Source organism: Ailuropoda melanoleuca, chromosome X (genome assembly GCF_002007445.2).
Source record: "Ailuropoda melanoleuca isolate Jingjing chromosome X, ASM200744v2, whole genome shotgun sequence".
In the NCBI taxonomy this organism is placed as follows: Eukaryota; Metazoa; Chordata; class Mammalia; order Carnivora; family Ursidae; genus Ailuropoda; species Ailuropoda melanoleuca.
Window position 1 is genome coordinate 44,952,624 of NC_048238.1, and position 20,275 is coordinate 44,972,898.

Sequence of the window (20,275 nt, forward strand, 5' to 3'; positions counted from 1 at the left end):
TGACAATTGTTATGCAAAAATTGAAAATGTTCTCAAAGTATTTAATAACATGGATAATTCTCATATTGCAACATTAAGTAAGGAATAAATATTTGATCCCAAAATATACATGCAAGTATAACCCCGATCAACAAACTATAATAAACAAGTCTTCCAGAATGACTAGAAGCAATGAACAATATATATGTATGCATGAAAACATAAATATAAATATATATATATATATATAAACTTTTGAGAAATCTGTATTATTTTTATCATTAAGCAATACTAAAATGTTGAGAGAAACTCAAGCTAATTACCAGGGTCTAGGAGTTCAATAACAAATTAGTAAGGTCCAGACAATTAAAAATGTTTCTGTAACTGTTAGCTGCCTGGATCTGCTTATTTTATATTCTATTACCCTATATTATGAGTTTTAGATGTAAAAAAAATCATCACTAGGGGTGCCTGGGTGGCACAGTTGGTTGAGCATCTGACTCTTGGTTTCAGCTCAGGTCATGATCTCAGGGTCCTGGGATCGAGCCCCACACTGGGTTCTGCACTCAGCAGAGTCTGCTTGAGATTCTCTCCCCCATCCTTGCCCCTCCCACTCATGCTCTTTCTCTCTCTATCTCTCTCTCAAATAAATAAATAAATCTTTTAAAAAATCATTAGTCATTTAACAGAAAACTCCAAATTAATCTAGAAGGAGAAAGATACCATAGAATAATTGTCATGGAGACAAGCTAAAACCTAGTTCTGGGTCTGACATACTACTTCACAGGATGCAAAATCAGAAAGCCCAGTATCACATACTAGATAAATTTGGTGAGATTAGGAGTTAATGTGGATCTCAAATTCAAGAATCTTTAGTATAGATGGAAATGTGAATTATGATATAACATTTTTGTGACTTTAATATAAAATAATAAAGTCACCATTCAAAAAATGGAGTTACATCATTCTACTTATAGAAAAAGTCCTCTTTGACCTTTCCATTGATCTCTTACCTATTTCCCAGTCTTGGGTAATTATTGCCTCTCTCTGCTCCTAGGTGAAAATAATTGGGGAACTGCAACTTACAAAATTGAATACATGGTCTTTTCTATTTGTGGCCATACAATGTACAGACCAAGACTAAAAAGATGTTCTAGGCTTTCTCTTTTTCTCAGCTCTTTGTTACAGAAATCTTCAAACATAATCAAAAGTAGAATGGTATAAGCCCCATGTAACCATCACCAGCTTTAACACACAACATTTTGTCAACCTTGTCTCAGTTATCTACCTCCACACCTTTTCTATCCAAAAATATTTTAAAGCAAATCCTAAGCATCATGTCATTTCACCCATAAAGTCTCTAGTTTATATCTCTAACAGATATCATGTCATCATCCCACCTAAAATAATTACTAATATTTCCTTAACATCATCTAAAATCCAATCTACACTTAAATTTCCCAAACAGTCTAAATGATGTCTTCTTATACTTGGTTTGTTCAAATCAGGATCTAAATAAGGTCCTTACAGTACATGTACAGGCATTAAAACTGGTTCGTACCAGCTTACAAAGGCAACTATTACATTTCCAAGAATTTTGCAGGCTCACTGTTAAACACAGTCATTTACAAAAATTAAATTATGAAAGCTTACAATTAAATAAATTATATCATCAACCAAGGTAATAAATACTGAAACTACCAGTCCTTCATTATTTTACTACATTTTACTATTATTTATGTTCTCGAGGTTGTTTATTCTATCTGTATGGTGGAAATATCATATAAGTTCCACTGTGTATACTGTTTCCAACCCTGCATTCAGTGAGATTGCACTGGTGACTTAAACTTAAAAAGAAAAAAAAAACTTAAAAGTCACTGTGGTAATATTTAACACCAAGGAAATCAGCAAACGCTAGAAATCAGTGCTTTTTCTTTTTCAGAAAATCAGTTGTTAAACATTTACCTGCTCACCCTACTTTAAGTCTCTTGTATTCTTTAACAGTCCCTCCCCTTTTGCTTTCATGAAACTGATTTGTTGGAGAAAGTAGGTTATTTGTCCCACAGAATGGCCCACATGCTGAATATTGGCCTTATTTCTAGTCTCCCTACACAAGTATCTCCAGAGTCAGACAGATTTAGGGTTAAAATCCACCATTACTAGTAGCTGTGTGAACTTGGGCAAGTCACAACCTGTGGTTCTCAGTCCCATCATTCATAAACTGAAGATAGTAGGGATTTAAATATGAAAGTATGCAGTATACAGCACGCATTTAAAAAGGGTACCTATTAATAACAGTTACTTCAAACACTTTGATAATCTCTTTCTTGGCCTATTCTAGAGCCACCCAACTGGATATTAAACAGACCTATTTTGAACTATCCTAAGACTGTGCTTCTACCTCCCTTATATCCCTTACTCTATTCCTATTCTCTTATGTTTATAGTTATTTGTGAATTTATCCATACTAAAAATGCAAGCTCTTTATGGGTAGCAAGCCCTTCTTATTCATCTTTACATTCCTTGCAACTCATAATGCAAAAAAATACCCATAACAGGGAATCAAATAGTATAGCTGCTGAACAATATTTTGAATGCCCTTTTATAATCAGGCTTTTAGAATCAGAAACCTTCAAAACCATTTAGTCTATTTTCATTATTCAGCTTTGAAAAAATAATATCCACCTAATAAATCTAAAAATTATTTACAAACAAGTGGATATAGATAATATGTCTGTACATTTACCCAAAGATACTAAAACAGCATTTTATATGACCCCTATAAAGTATAGGTATATAGCATAAATCTAAAGGTTTTTCATTACGATTATGTTAAGTTTAGCACTGTTACATAGCACTAAACCAAAATTAGTCTTAAGCTGACTTTACCAACTTCAACATGAAATGTAACAATCTAGGAAGTAAAAAGAATAAAGTTATACCTACGCTAGTTACTTTACGGTATATTTGAGCTGCATTCTGGCACTCAGAATAAGGGTACTCTGAAGTAGCCATTTCCAGCATACACATTCCAAAAGCATAGACATCTACAGATTCATCGTAGTGTTCTTCATACATCTCTGGGGCCATAAACTCAGGAGTCCCTACAAAATAACACCACATCCACATCTTTATTAAAAAGAAAAAATGTATCCACCAATACCACATTCCTTTGGCCATAAGGATTACCTGAGTTAATTTCTGCTGCCTAAACCAAATTTATAAATATAAAATTTGCAGAATACTTGCTATATCTATATAAAGTACTTAAGGAATTCCCTTAACTTTCTACACTAATAAAGTACAATTCGTAATGCTCAAGATTAGATAATGATTACTAAAATCTGTTTTTATTTCTGTCCTTTCTTTATAAATTTTTCTGAACTAATTAGTAAATCCTCTTTCTTAAGCCTTCAGAACCTTTTGATGATCTTTAATATATCCCACAAAAGAAATAACACTAGGATGTCTCTGAAATAAGTCAATATGTAATAGATATTTCAAAGCAAATTCACAATCTAGGCCAGGAGTCAGCAAACCTCTCTGTAAAGAAGCAGACAGTAAATATTTCAGAGACAATGGTCTCTGTCACAACTACTCAACTCTGCCACTGTAGTGCAAAAGCAGCAGACGACACATAAATGAGTGGGTATACCTGTGTTCCCATAAAACTTTATTTACAAATATAGGCAATGGGCCCAGATTTGGCTCATGGGCCATAGTTTGCTGATCCCTATTTTAGACATATATGATTAACAAAATCTCTCTTTATCCAACCAATAAACTATAAAAGTTTAATCACCAATGACACTCTTAGCAAATGATGTTCGCATTAAGGTGGCTAGGCCTAGATCACCAATCTTCACAGATCCAGTGGGTCCCGTGATGAAAATATTGTCACACTTCAGATCCCGGTGAATAATGGGAGGAGTCCTAGTGTGCAAGAACTGCAACCCCTTTAAAATTTGCCTGCACCAGCTCCTTAAGACCTTTGGTTTCATGACTTTAAATCGTTTTAAGTACCTACACAAAGAAACAAAAGACCACAGGTAAACAAATATACCTAGCTTATTATATGAGCACTATTAGGGTAAATCATGTAAGCTGTCTGGTATTGTAAGTACTATGCTTGCCATCACTGAGTTGTTTCCTATTGTCTGTTATAGAAGAACAATTTTAAATCTAAGCCTTCATTCTTAGAGAAGACACCCTGCCAAGTTAAGCATTTTTTAGCACTTTTAAAATTCAAAACAAGAATCATTCTAATCAGAGTAACCTTTTGTGAAAAGATAGCACAATTTTTAAAAGAAAGTCCTTCTCTACTTTCTAATAACTGCTTATATAAGGTCAGCAGAGGGTTTAACTATGTAAAATTTTAGTGCAAAGATCCTAGGAAACAGAAAAAGTATATCCCACATTTAATAGTTATAAATAAGTGATTATACCATCAAATGAAAAACTGTAGTCAGAAATAAAACAATAAACTATAATTATATAGTACTGCTCACTAGATATGTGAATGTGGCCACACCTTTGATCTTTCATTAATTTTACAAAATGACATTTATTACATCTAATTCTAAAATTTAATGCTATCCCACAAATATTCATTTTTCAATACTGTATTTTCTAACAAACTTCATTAACACCCTAAATTTTTTAACCTGCCCTGAAGCATAGTCACTAGATTCAGATGCTATCAATTCTTTAATCAAGTACTGTTATTTTATAAACAACTTTTATGACACTTGAAAATTATTTCCAAATAAAACTTCATTGGCACTATCAGAGTCAACTTACGTCTTTAAAGTTCCTGATGTCATAAGTTCAGTCACCAATACAATACATTTCTTTCCTTTTAATATAGACTCCCAGGAATCATAAAATCGAACTATATTGGGATGTTGGAGACCCTTTAACATTTCTGCTTCTTCCTTGAACCTTTGCTGCTCAGCTTTGGTTAATTTCCGATCCTGAAATGGAATAAGAAGTTCCAAATTAGAGTCTAGACATTCTCACGCACATTTGTAACATCACTCAAATGGGTGTTTTATTTTGTTGTTTTCATTTATGTATGTATTTATCTTCACCTTTCAATTTTTTTCTCAGGACCTATATAATCACTGATATATTTTATTAGGTAGATACTTTGACTCCTCCCATTCAACAATGCAGCAGCTGTCATAGTTCATAACTATGTTATAAACCCACCTGCAAAATAAATCAATACATTAAAAATCAATACCTCGTATGATAACTAAACTTTATGTGGTAACCATTTCACAATATATACATATATCAAATCATTATGTTGTACACTTTAAACTTAATATGTCAATTATATCTCAATAAAACTGGAAAATAAACAAAATTTCCTTTGCTGGAAAAGAAAAACAATATATCAAAATGAAAAAAAAAGTAATAATCAAAACAAATAGGAAGTTTCCCTAATCCCTGAATTTCCACATCTACAGAAACTATAACGTCAGGGCAGGAATAATCAAAATGTCAGACATGTAGACATTTATTCTGGTTAAATATCTGCATTGTCAACATATTTCCAGACAGAAATATGAGATGACCAGCCAGTAAAATACCCTCAAACAGGAATTGGACCTCTAATCTGCTACATTAAGTGCTAGAAGTCAAAGGAGGAATATTTACAGAATTCTGGGGGAGGATTGTAACCCTAAAACTCTGAACCCAGACGAGCTACCAATCAAATTTATAAGGGAAAAATAAACACATTTTCATGAAAACAAGGACCCAAAGTATACCATACCATACACCCTTTCTGAAAATATCACTCAAAGAATTTCAATAAAAACATGGCCAAATAACATCATTAGAAAAGGAGAGTGTAGCATACAATAAACAGCATGAAATTTCTAATAATGCATACTTAGAGCCAAGGCTAAGTAATCATGGTTAATGTGGTTATTAAAATTGAATGAATTTTCTAAACAATAATTAAAATAGAAGATATATAATGCAAAAAGAAAGTCTGCAATTAAATCTCCAGATGATCTCTGGGTGTTATATGTGAGTGATGAATCACCAAATTCTATACCTGAAACTAACACTATGCCGTATGTTACATAACTAGAATTTAAATATTTGAAACTACAAAAATTAAATTAAAAATTTTTTTAAACTAACAGGTAAAGAAGAATAAAAACAATTTTTGTCTTTTTCAAGGGGGAGCAGGAAAGGAAGGAGTGACAACTATTTTAAGTTTTGATTTTGACAGAGAAATAATCAAGTATCCTAGTTAAAAATTTAGGTATGATTTTCATTTCAAGATGACTGACAATATATTAAATTAATTCCCTTCTCTTCCTAAATCCCACCAAAATGACAAAAGAAATATATGAACAAATCTATAGTAGTATTGGCAATATGAGAGGGGTTCAAATAAGATTTTTTAAAGATAAAAAATATATAAATTGATAGAATGTACTTTTATGAAACTCAAGAGAGCAGAAGAAATGGTAACTTGATAGACATAAAAGACTTCCATTAAAGAGGTTGTTGTTGCTTTTTTTAACAAAAATAAACTATTGGGACTTCATCAAAATAAAAAACTCCACAGCAAAGGAAATGATCAACAACACTAAAAGGCAACCTACAGAATGGGAGAAGATATTTGCAAATGGCATACCTGATTAAGGGTTAGTATCCAAACTATATAAAGAACTTATAAAACTCAACACCCCAAAAAACAAATAATCCAGTTAAAAAACTGGGCAGAAGGGGCACCTGGGTGGCTCAGTTGGTTAGGCAGCTGCCTTTGGCTCAGGTCATGATCTAGGGGTCATGGAATTGAGACCCGCGTCGGGCTCCCTGCTTCTCCCTCTCCCTCTGCTGCTCCCCTAGCTTATGCTCTCTCACTCATGCACTCTCTCTCTCTAAGTAAATAAATAAAATCTTTTAAAAAAATGGGCAGAAGACATGAGTAGACATTTTTCCAAAGAAGACAGAGATGGCCAAGAGACACGAAAAGAGGTTCAACATCACTGATCATCAGGCAAATACAAATCCAACTACAATGAGATATCACACCTGTCAGAATGGCTAAAATCAACAACAAAGGAAACAACAGATGTTGGTGAGGATGTGGATAAAGCATTACCCTCTTGCACTGTTGGTGCAAATGCAAACTGGTGCAGCCACTCTGGAAAACAGTATGGAGATTCCTCAGAAAGTCAAAATTAGGACTACCCTATGATCCAGCAATTACACTACTAGGTATTTACCCAAAGCATCCAAAAATACTAATTCGAAAGGATACATGCACCCTGATGTTTATAGCACATTATCTACAGTAGCCAAATTATGGAAACAGCCCAAGTGTCCAACAACTGATGAACAGATAAAGACGACGTAGTGTGTATACACACACACACACACACACACACACACACACACACACACTGGAATATTATTCAGCCATCAAAAAGAATGAAATCTTGCCATTTGCAACAACAGGGATGGAACTGGAGGGCATTATGTTAAGAGAAATGTCAGTCAGAGAAAGACAAATGCCATATGATTCCACTCATACGTGGAACTTAAGAAACAGAACAGATGAGCAAAGGGAAAAAAAGAGAGGCAAACCAAGAAACAGACTCTTAACTATAGAGAACAAACTGATGATTACCAGAAGGAAGCTGGGTAGGGAGATGAGTTAAATAGGTGACGAGGGTTAAGGAGCGCACTGGTTTGTGATGAACACCTGGTGTTATATGGAAGTGCTGAATCACTATACTGTATAGCTGAAACTAATATTATACTGTATGTTAACTAATTGGAATATAAAGAAAACTTTAAGGGGCGCCTAGCCAGCTCAGTCAGAAGAGCATGTGACTCTTGATCTTGGGGTCATGAGTTTGAGCCCCATGTTGGGTGTAGAGATTACTTAAATAAATACATATTTTTTAAAGGAGGAAAAAAGGGGAAACTTTTTAAAAAGAGGTGTTTTTTTAAAGACTTCATGATAACCCTAATAAAGCAGCACATCAGAGCTGTGGCAATTTCATTTTTGGTTACTTTATTCACATTATTCCTTGATGTGTATAAGGAAATATGTAAAGGGATATTCAGTGCAGCATGGTTTTAATTGTGAAAAATTAGAAAAAAACAAATGTCAATAATAAAGTTTATTATATGCCAGGTACTGCTCTAAATTTTTTATACATTAACACGTTTAGTCCCACAACAATCCTTTAAGATAGGCATTACTACCATCATCTCCATTTTGCAAATAAAGAAACCGGGGTTAAGATAGTTAGGTAACCTGCCCAGGATCAAACGCGCTAAATGTGGGTTATAGTCAAATAACAGTTAAAAGAATGAGGTAGATCTATGTGTACTAATGTGGATAGATCTCTAAGACACACTGCCGAGTTAAAAAAAAAAGTACTCTGAAAAAATTACAATATGATAATTTGTGTATAAAAAAAGAACCATCCTGAACAATGCTACATTTTCTAGTACATATTTAAATGCATAAATAAAGGACGAGATAGATACACAAATGAGTAGCTGCAATTATATCTAGAAGGGAGAAGATTGGCATACAAGTCTTTTTTTCAGATGATGACCATATGGTACACCTCAGTCACTCAGCAATATCTTTTACTTTACTGAATATCTTTTATGTGACTATCTAAAGATCAGTCTCCTAAGACTTTTTTATATTTAACTTTCTAATCCATCTGGAGTTTCCTGTACATGCAGTCATTTTATCTAGATGGTTAATTGCTTGTGCTAGCACCACTTAAACAACTCTTTTCTCACTGACTTGAGGAACTTGTTTGTTGTATATTGCTTCCAGTTATACTCGGTTCTGCTTCCTTTCACTATCTGTCCATTCCTATGATAGTGGCTTTCAGTATGTGTAATAACTGATAAGGCAAATCACTTCCCTATTCATTATTTTCTTGGCTTTCTCATCTCTTTATGTTCCATATAAACATTCAGATAATTTTTCCAATTAAAAGAATCACTTGGAATCTAATTAGAATTATATTAAATATAAAGACATTAATTTGGAGAAAACACATCTAAAAAGCCATCTAAGAACATGGTATATGTCTTTCCATTTGTCCAGAGCTCCAATAAGTTTCGTTGGGGGAGGGGGAGAGTGAGGAGAAAGAGCTGATACTCTCCTAGCTTATTTTTTTCCTGAACCACATATTTAATTTTAATTTATTTAAAAATTTTCACTTGGTAAAACTGATCCTTTCTGGTGTACAGTTCCATGAGTTTCAACAAATGCATAAAGCTGTATAATCACTGCCACAAAGAACAATTCCATCAACTCCACCCCCCACACACATACACAAATTTCCTTGCACCATCCATTTCTAGTCAAACACTCTTCTCACCCTTAAACTCTGGAAACCACTCATCTAGTTATTATTCCTATAATTTTGCCTTTTCTGGAAAGTCCTATAAATGGGAAGAAAGTATACATAGCCTTTTGAGTCTGGCATCTTTTACTTAGCATAATGTCTTTTAGATTGATCCATGTTGTATCAACAGTCTGCTGCTTTTAATTTTTGAATAGTATTCCACCTATGAACATACCACCGTATGTTTATCCATTCCCAGATGAAAAACATTTGGGTACTTTCCAGTTTGGGGCAATTACAAATAAAGCTACTCTATATATTCATGTACAATTGTTTGTGTGAACATAGATTTTCTTGGATAAATGTCTCAAGTGGGATTGAAGGGTCATATGGTATGTTTAACTTTGTAAGAAACTGACAAAGTGCCAAAGTGGTTCTACCATTTTGTATTCTCACCAACAACGTATTAGAGTTTCTCCGCATTATCCTCACTAGCAGTTGGTCCTGACAGGATTTTCTTTCATTTGGCTGGTTTTTAGCCATTCTAATAGGTGTACTGGGGTATCAGATTATGGTTTTAATTTTCATTCCCCTAATGATTAATGAGGGTGAGCATCTTTTTGTATGCTTCCTTGCCATACATCTATCTTCTGTGGTGAAATGTCTGTTCCAAACTTTAGTTCACTTTTTAATTAGGTTGTTTTATGTTATTGTTGAGTTTTGAGAGTTCTTTACAGATTCTGGATGCAAGTCCTTTATCACATATGTGATTTGAAAATATTCTCTGCCACTCTGTGGATGATCTTCTCATTCTCTTAACAGTGTCTTTCAAAGCACAAAATATTTTAAGTTTGTTGAACTCCAATTTATTGATTTCTACTTCTATGGATCATGCTTTCATTGTTATATCCAAGTTTGCCTAACCAAAAGTCAAAAAGATTTTCTCAAGTTTTCTTTTAGAAGTCTTACAGTTTTATGTTTTACATTTTTAGGTCTATGATCTATTTTGAGTCAAATTTTGTATAACATGAGAAAGTTAGGTGCATGTTCATTGTTTTAGTATGCGTGTATAATTACTCAAGTACCTTCTGTTGAAAAGACCATCCATTCTATGCTGAATTGCCATTGTATTTTTTAATAATTTTTTTATTACATTATGTTAGTCACCATATAGTACATCCCTAGTTTTTGATGTAAAATTCCATGATTCATTACTTGCATATTACACCCAGTGCACCATGCAATACGTGCCCTCCTTACTACCCATCACCAGTCTATCCCATTCCCCCACCCCCCTCCTCTCTGAAGCCCTCAGTTTGTTTCCCAGAGTCCATAGTCTGTCAAGGTCCATTGTATTTTTTTTTAAAAATCACTTGATCATATCTGTTTGGGTCTATTTCTAAACTCTGTTCTGTCCCACTTATCTGTGTGTCTATCTTTTGCCAATACCAAACATGTCTTAATTACTGTACCCTTGGAGTAAGTCTGAAAATCAGTTAACATGAATTCTTTAAACTTCTTTATTAAAATTGTTTAAACTATTCCAGTTCCTTGCCTTTCCATATTAATTTTAAAACCAGTTTGTCAACAACTACAAAAATTCCCACTGGGGTTTTGATGTAATTGTCTTGAATTTCTAGGTCATATGGAGAAAACTGACATCTTAATATTAAGTCTTCCAATCAACTAATCCATTTATTTGGATCTTCTTTGATTTTTTTAATCAATGTTTTTGTTTGTTTGTTTTCAGCATACAGATTCTGCACATATTTAAGTATATATATACACATTTTTTGGTGCTACTGTAAATGGTATTTTTAAAAGTAACAATTTCATGGTAGCATTTCTATACACTAATAATAAAGTAGTAGAAAGAGAAATTAAGCAAACGACTCCATTTACAATTGCACCAAAAGGAATAAAATACCCAGGAATAAACTTAATCAAGGAGGTGAAAGATCTTGTACAATGAAAACTATAAAACGCTGATGAAAGAAATTGAAGATGACACAAACGGAAAAATATTCCATGCTCAGATTGGAAGGATTACTATTGTTAAAATGCCCACACCACCCAAAGCAATCTACAGATTCAATGCAATCTCTATGAAAATACCACCAACATTTTTCACAGAATGAGAGCAAAAAATTCTAAAATTTTTATGGATCCATAAAAGACCCCAAATAGCCAAAGAAATCTTGAGAAAGAAAAATAAAGCTGGGGGAATCACAACCTAAGATGTCAAGATATACTACAAACTGCTGTAATCACAACAGTATGGTACTGGCACAAAAACAGACACATATATCAACAGAACAGGATAGAGAGCCCAGAAATAAATCCACACTTCTATGGTCAATTAATCTATGACAAAGGAGGCAAGAATATACAATGGGAAAAAGACAGTCTCTTCAATAAATGGTATCAGGAAAATTGGACAGCTACGTGCAGAAGAATGAAACTGGACCCCTTTCTTACACCATACACAAAAATAAACTCAAAATGGAGTAAGGACCTAAATGTGAAACCTGAAACCATAAAAATTCCAGAAGAGAACACAGGCAGTAATTCCTCTGACATTGGCCATTGCGACATTTTTCTAGATATGCCTCCTAATGCAAGAGAAACAAAAACAAACTATTGGGACAACATCAAAATAAAAAGCTTCTGCACAGCAAAGGAAACCATCAATGAAAATGTAAACCTACTAAATGGGAGAAGATATTTGTCAATGATACATCTAATAAGTGGTTAGCATCTGAAATATATAAAGAATTCATATAACTCAATACCAAAAAAAAGTCAGATTTAAAAAATGGCTAGGGGTGCCTGGGTGGCTCAGTCAGCTAAGCATCCAACTTTTGATTTAGCTCTGGTCATGATCTCAGCGTCGTGAGATCAAGCCCCATGTCCACCTCTGCACTCAGCAGGGAGTCTGCTTGGGATTCTCCCTCTTCCTCTGCCCCCCTTGCTCTCTCTCAAAAATAAATAAATCTTTTTAAAAATGGCTAGAGAATCTGAACATTTTTTCCAAAGAAGACATACAGATGGCCAACAGACACATAAAAATAAGCTTAATATCACTCATTATCAGGGAAATGCAAATCAAAATTACACTGAGATATCACCGTAAACCTGTGAGAATGGCTATAAACAAAAAGACAAGAAATAACAACTGATGGTGAGAATGTGGAGAAAAAGGAACCTTCATGCACGGTTGGAAGGATTGTAAATTGGTGTGGCCACTTTGGAAAACAGTATGGAGGTTCCTCAAAAAATTAAAAATAGAAATACCATTTGATCCAATAATTCTACCATTGGGTATTTATTCCCCCAAAATTAAAACATTAATTCAAAACTATATATGCAGCCCTTTGTTTACTGCAACATTATTTACGACAGCCAAGATACGGAAGCAACCTAAGTGTCTATCAACAGAAGAATGGATAAGGAGACGTGGTATATATATTTACAATGGGATATTATGCAGCCTCAAAAAAGGTGATAGTGCCATTTGAGACAACATGGAGGGACCTGTTTATTTTCTTATTGATTTTGCTAAGACATCCACAACAATATTGAAAAAAATAATGGTGTAACAGTTATCACTGCCTTTTATTGTATTTTAATAAAAAAATTTTATTCTCACAGCTTACAACATCTAACACTTTTTCTTTTTGCAAACAGTTTAACCTGCTGAAGTAATTCCCTTACATTCCTACTTTACTTTTATTTTTTAATTAGGAGTGGCTGCTGAATTTTATCAAGGCTTTCTCAGCACCTACTAATGTGATCATATAGTTTCTTGAGAGGTCCCTGATACAGAATTATTCTTAAAATCTTTAAGGCCTACCTAGTTGCAGCACATAATTCTTTTGATCCACTGGTGAATCCTACTTGCTAATATTTTGCTAAGGATTTTAACATCTATATCCATATGTGAGATTAGGCTATATTTTTCTTTTTTTCTATTTTTCTATTTTTCTATTTTTCTTTTTTTGTACAATATTAGGATTCGTATTGAGATCACACTGACTTCATGAAATTAAGTGGGGTTAAATAGCTTTAACGTTGGAATTATTTGTCATTTAAAGGTTACCTAGAAATCGAGCTCTGGATTGCTTCTGATGTGTTTTAATTATAAAAAAATTAAAGCATAAAGAATAAGGTATAACAACCAGCTTTGCTGAATTTTAACATTTTGCCAAATTTACTTCCACTTTAAACAAGACATTAGAGACATAGTTGAAATCCCCTAGATATCCCTTCTTAGTTCTATTCCCTTCCTTCCCATCCCAGAAGTAACCACTATCTGAATTAGGTTTTTAATCCATGCACGTTTTAAAAATATTTTTATTTTTTTTAATTTTTTTTATTAAGATTTTATTTATTTATTTGACAGAGATAGAGACAGCCAGCGAGAGAGGGAACACAAGCAGGGGGAGTGGGAGAGGAAGAAGCAGGCTCCCAGCAGAGGAGCCTGATGTGGGGCTCGATCCCACAACGCCGGGATCACGACCTGAGCCGAAGGCAGACGCTCAACCCGCTGTGCCACCCAGGCGCCCCTAAAAATATTTTTATTACATGTTTGTATCCATAAGCAATATAGTTTTACAAGTGTTAAAGTTCCATACAGGTGGTTATCATGTGTTATGTTCCTTTTGCAAATTATTTTGTTTGATATTACATTTTTTGTATTTATCTACTTTGATATGTATAACAGTTCCAGTTTATTTATTTTAACTATTGCATAGTATCTCATTATATAGTTCTACCACAATTTATCCATTCACCCATTGATGGACATTTGGGTTGATCCAAGTTTTCTCTATTATAAACAATGCTGATTGCATATTCTTGGATGCCTCCTTGTCCCAGTATTAACAACAACAAAAAGAAGAATTTAAATCACTTTCTATAATAACTGGCCTATTCAACTTTTCTACTTTTTCTTGGGTACATTTTGGATTATATTTTGTTTAGGAGCAATCTATTTCTTAAGATTTAAAATGTGTTATCAGTGTTATAGGTAGAATCTAGATGGTGGACATAATGGATGTTCTAGGCAAGTCTTTCCACTTTGCTCTATATTTGAAACGTTTCATACTAAAATGATGGGAAAATTTTGTTGACAAAGTTGCACATCATGTTCTCTTATACCTCTTTGACTCTTTTCCAGAGCATGGCTATTTTTCATTTCTTCTCTCATGTATTTTTGCCCTCTTTATTCTTCTTCATCAGATTCATTAATCATTTTTCAGAAAGCCAAAATGAGTAGAATTTATTTATCCTATTTTTAGGTTTATAATTTTCTATTAATTTCAGTTATCCTTAATTCACTCTTCCTTTATTTTGCTTTATTTTGTTGTTATTTCTCTAATGTCTCAAGAGTACCATATCCCTTCTAGTTATTATTCATTAATAATGAAGACATTTTAGGTGATAAGTTTTCTTCCGGGTAGCTTTTGCAATGACCCACAAATTCTGTTATAATGTCCTCTTTGTCACTGCTTTCTAGGTAGTTTATAATTTCAGTTTTGATTCTCTCCTCAATCTAAAATATATCTAGAAGTATGATTTCTGATTTCCAATTAAGAATCTTTTGGTTATTTTTTCACTATTTTTTTTTTTTTTAGAATCTTGGTAACTCTAAAGTCACCTGACGATTACTGCTACAAAAAACAGAAAATGTGAGAAGAAACAAAGTTTTTAAATTATGTTTATCACCATATAGTACATCATTAGTTTTTGATGCAGTGTTCCAAGATTCATTATTTGCATACAACACCCAGTGCTCATTACAACATGCACCCTCCTTAATACCCGTCACTGGGCTACCCACCCCTCCACCCCCTCCCCTCTGAAACCCTCAGATTGGTTCATTATTTCTAATTTTACTGAGTAATACAGAATATAAAATCTCTTTTCTTTAACTTAATGTTTTCTTGGGGCGCCTGGGTGGCACAGCAGTTAAGCGTCTGCCTTCGACTCAGGGCGTGATCCCAGCATTATGGGATCGAGCCCCACATCAGGCTCCTCCGCTATGAGCCTGCTTCTTCCTCTCCCACTCCCCCTGCTTGTGTTCCCTCTCTCGCTGGCTGTCTCTATCTCTGTCGAATAAATAAATAAAATCTTAAAAAAAATAACTTAATGTTTTCTTTAGGCCACATAATTTGACCAACTTTTTAATAAAAACGTATATTCTCTCTTTGAAGGATATAAAGTACTATATATCCATCAAATGAAGTTTGTGGATTACATTATCTAGTTCTTCTATGTTTATTCACTTTTTGTCTACTAAATCTGTCCTATTTTGAAATAACAAGACCTGAAATATCCTACTATAGCCATATGTTTATATCCATTTTCCTTGAATCTATTACAGGTTCTTAGTTTAAATTACTAACCAAAATATTTTTTGTGTCTATGGCTCTTTTATACATCTTCTTAAACTGTGAAGTAAATAATTTCATAAAATCCTGTTCAATGTTTTAACTTTACTTCCGTCCTTCTGTGACAGATATTAATATTGCCACTCAAGCTTTCTCTTTCTTGCTCTTACCTTTATCTTACCTTTCTTTACCACTGTCTTAAGTATGTTTTTAGTAAACAACACATGGGTTTTGTCTTTTAACCCCATCTGACAGTCTGTTTAACAAGCAAATGCAATAGGAACATATTTGATTTAGCACATGATATACTTAATTTTACTCCTTCTATCTTATTTTAGGTTGTTTATATATCTTACTTTTTGTTTCCTTTATTTCTATTAACTTATAAATATATTACATTTTTTTCATTTTCACAAGTGGTTAGCTTCCTTTTCCTGACACTCAAAATCAAACACCAATAAACTAATTCAGCAAAGTTGCAGGATACAAAATCAACATTCAAAAATCAGTTGTGTTTCTATACACTAAAATTAATAATCCAAAAAGGAAATTAAGGAAACAATTCCATTACAATAGCATAAAAAAGAATAAAATACATAGGAAGAAATTTAATTAAGGAGAAGTTTAACATTGAAAACTACAAAACATTGCTAAAATTAAAGAAGATATAAATAAATGGAATTTAATGGCTGGAAGGCTTAATATTGTTAAGTGTCAATACCAAAGGAGATCTGCAAATTCAATGCAATCCCTATCAAGATCCCAATGAGGGGTGCCTGGGTGGCTCAGTCAGTTAAGCAACTGTCTTCAGCTCAGGTCGTGATTTCAGGGTTCTGGGATCGAGCCCTGCATTGGACTCCCTGCTCCGCGAGGAGTCTGCTTCTCCTTCTGTCCCTCCCTCTACTCTTTCTCTCAAATAAATGAAATCTTTTAAAAAAAAACCCAAAGACATTTTCTGTAGAAATTAAAAAACCCATCCTAAAATTCATGTGGAATCTCAAAGGACCTTAAATACCCAAATAATCTTGAAAAAGAACAAAGTTGGAGTTCCTGATTCCAAAACTTACTACAAAGCTACAGTAATCAAAACAGTGTGATACTGGCATAAAGGCAGACAAAAAGATCAGTGGAAAAGACTACAGAGCCAAGAATTATCCCTTTCATATGGTCAAATAAATGATTTTCAACAAGGATGCCAAGATCATTCAATGGGAAAGGACAGTCTCTTCAACAAATGGTAGGAGAAACTGGGTATCCACATGCAAAAAAGTGAAGTTGGACCCTCACCTTACACCATATACAAAAATTAACTCAAAATGTATTGAAGACCTGGGGCGCCTGGGTGGCACAGCAGTTAAGCGTCTGCCTTGGGCTCTGGGCGTGATCCCGGCGTTGTGGGATCGAGCCCCACATCAGGCTCTTCTGCTATGAGCCTGCTTCTTCCTCTCCCACTCCCCCTGCTTGTGTTCCCTCTCTCGCTGGCTGTCTCTATCTCTGTCAAATAAATAAATAAAATCTTTAAAAAAATGTATTGAAGACCTAAACATAAGAGCTAAAAATAAAAAATTTCTAGAAGAAAACAAAACATTAATAACATTGGGCCTAGCAATGAATCTTTGGATGTGACACCAAAAACACAGAGTTAACAAAAGAAAAATAGATAAAGTGGACTTACTCAAAATTTAAAACTTTTGTACACTATTAAGAGAATGAAAAGATAACCACAGCATGGGAAAAAATATTTGCAATTCATATAACTGATAAGGGATTAATACTCAGATCATATAAAGAACTCCTACAACTCAACAACAAAAAGACAAAAAACCCAATGTAAAAATTGGTAAAGGACTTGAATATTTATTTCCAAAGAATGAAATATAAATTGACAATAAGCACATGAAAAGAGGCTCAACATCACTAGTCACTAGGGAAAATGCAAATCAAAACCAGAATGAGATAGCACTTCACATCCATTCAGATGGCTATTTAAAAAACAAAACAAAACAAAAACAGGAAGTAACAAGATTTGGCAAGGACATATAGAACTTGGAACCCTTGTGTACTGCTGGTAGGAATGTAAAATGGGGCAGCCACTGTGGAAAACAGTATGGCAGTTCCTGAAAGAGTAAACATAAAGTTACCATATGATCCAGGAATTCCACTTCTAAATATATACTAAAAAGAATTAAAAGCAGAGACTTAAACAGATATTTGTACACCAAAGTTCATAACAGCATTATTCACAACAGCTAGCAGAAACAACACAAATGTACATCAATGGATAAATGGCTAAAACAAATGTGGTATATATGTACAATGGAATACCATTCAGCCTTAAAAAGGAATGAAATTCTAATACATGCTACAACATGGATGAAACTTGAAAACATTATGCTAGGTGAAATAACCCAGACACAAAAGGACAAATATTGTGTGATTCCACTTTTATGAGACACCTAGAATAGGCTAGGCTAATTCATAGAGACAGAAAGTAGAACAGTGGTTACCAGGGGCTGGGAGAGTGGGGAAGGGGGAATTATTAATGGGTATAGAGTCTCAGTTTGGGATAATTAAAAGTTCTGGTGATTGGAGGTGGTAATGGTTATAGAACACTGTGAATATACATAAAACCACTGAATTATGTACTTAAAATTATTAAAATGGTAAATTTTTAAAAAGTTTATTTATTTATTTGAGAGAGAGAGAGAACAAGTAGGGGAAGGAGCAGAGGGAGAGAGACAAGCAGACTCCATGCTAAGCTCAGAGCCCGACATGGGGCTCAAGCTCAGGACCCTAAGATCATGACTTGAACTGAAAAATCAAGAGTTGGACACTTAACTGACTGAGCCACCCAAGTTTCCCTAAAATGGTAAATTTTACATACATTTTGCCACAACAAAAAATTATTTTAAGAAAGAGTTAAGGGGTGCCTGGGTGTCTCAGTTGGTTGAACATCTGACTTTGGCTTAGGTCATGCTCTCAGGGTCCTGGGATCGAGCCCTGCATTAGGGTCCTCACTCAGCGAGAGTTTGCTTGTCCCTTTCCCTCGCCCCCTGCCCCTCCCCCTGCTTGGGCACTCTCTCACACTCTCTCTCTCAAATAAATAAATAAAATCTTTAAAAAAGAGTTAAGGAACTCATACATTATTTGTCTTGCTCTGACTTATCTCACTTAGCATAATGCCTTCAAGGTCCATCCATGTTGTCAAAAATGGCAGGGTTTCCTTCCTTCTCATGGCTAAATAATATTCCGTTGTGTATATCTAAATAATATTCCATTGTGTACATACATATGCTTCACATCTTTATCTATTCATCTGCTGACAAACACCTAGGTTGTTTCCATATCTTGGCTATTGTGAATAATGCTGCAAAGAACATGGGTATGCAGATATCCTTCTGAGATACAAACATTGTGTGATATCATTTAAATGTGGAATCTAGAGGCGCCGGGTGGCTCAGTAGGTTAAGCATCTGCCTTCAGCTCAGGTCATGATCTCAGGGTCCTGGGATTGAGCCCAAATCAGGCTCTCTGCTCAGCAGAAGCCTGCTTCTCTCTCTCCCTGCCACTCCCCCTGCTTGTACCCTCTCTCTGTCAAATAAATAAATAAAATCTTCAAAAATAAGTAAATAAATGCAGAATCTAAAAAATGTATTTGTAAAAACAGAGAGTAGAACACTGGTTACCACAGAGTGGGAAGGGAATTTGAGAGATGTTGTTCAAGGATATAAATGTACAACTAGTAAATAAGCAAGTTCTGAAGATCTAATAGACAACATAGTGATTAGTCAACAATATTGTTATAAACTTCAAAGTTGCTAAGCAACTAAATCTTAACTGTTTTCAACACAAAAAAGAAATGATAAACATGTGACATGATAAATTGCTAATGCTACTGTAGCAATCATATTGCTATATATAAATGTATCAATCCAACACACTGTACACCTTAAACTTACACAATGTTCTATGTCAATTGTATCTGAACATTTTTTTAATGCTAAAGAGTTAAAGAACTTAAAGAACAAGAGCAAAGAATGCTACACTTAGAAGAGACCTGGAAATAAGTGTTTATGCTTTTCTGTCTAATCTAAGATGAGTAATTAAGTCCTAACTGTCCCTATAATTAGCTGGAAGCCATTAACTTGTGATAGATCAGCAGATCTGTTCTGAAGAATAATGAATAAATTTTGATGCCTTCTGATTAAATTAGTAGAATACAAGTCTTTCATGTGCCAAACTAAACTACTCCATCTTACCCTTTGATCCTAGGAATCAAAAGTAGTCAGCATTAGGAGTAAACAACTTTACAAAATTACAACTGCTGCCCCAGATATACTGCTGGAGGTAAACTCCACTGAAAAGGGACGGCCCAGATCTTCCAAGGTCCACTTCTAATTCAGTGAGTGGAAAGTAAACCTGCCAATGGAATATACACACAATGGAATATAACTCAGCCATAAAAAAGAATGAAATCCTGCCATGTGCAATGATACGGATGCAGCTAGGAAGTATTATGCTAAGAGAAATCAGTCAGAGAAAGACAAA

At 34.2% G+C, this 20,275-nt stretch overlaps 1 protein-coding gene across 8 annotated transcripts in view; it reads right to left on the minus strand.

Moving 5' to 3' along the window:
• The window catches only part of WNK3 (WNK lysine deficient protein kinase 3), a 154,762-nt gene that overhangs the window by 103,114 nt on the left and 31,373 nt on the right, over positions 1 to 20,275 (minus strand). For all 8 annotated transcript variants that reach the window (XM_034649330.1, XM_034649327.1, XM_034649328.1 and 5 more), the window contains exons 3-5: positions 4,780 to 4,952; positions 3,782 to 4,002; positions 2,926 to 3,083 (exon numbers count right to left, since the gene is read on the minus strand). In XM_034649330.1, the coding sequence (XP_034505221.1) occupies positions 2,926 to 3,083; positions 3,782 to 4,002; positions 4,780 to 4,952 (552 nt within the window). The remainder of the gene's footprint in view (positions 1 to 2,925; positions 3,084 to 3,781; positions 4,003 to 4,779; positions 4,953 to 20,275) is intronic.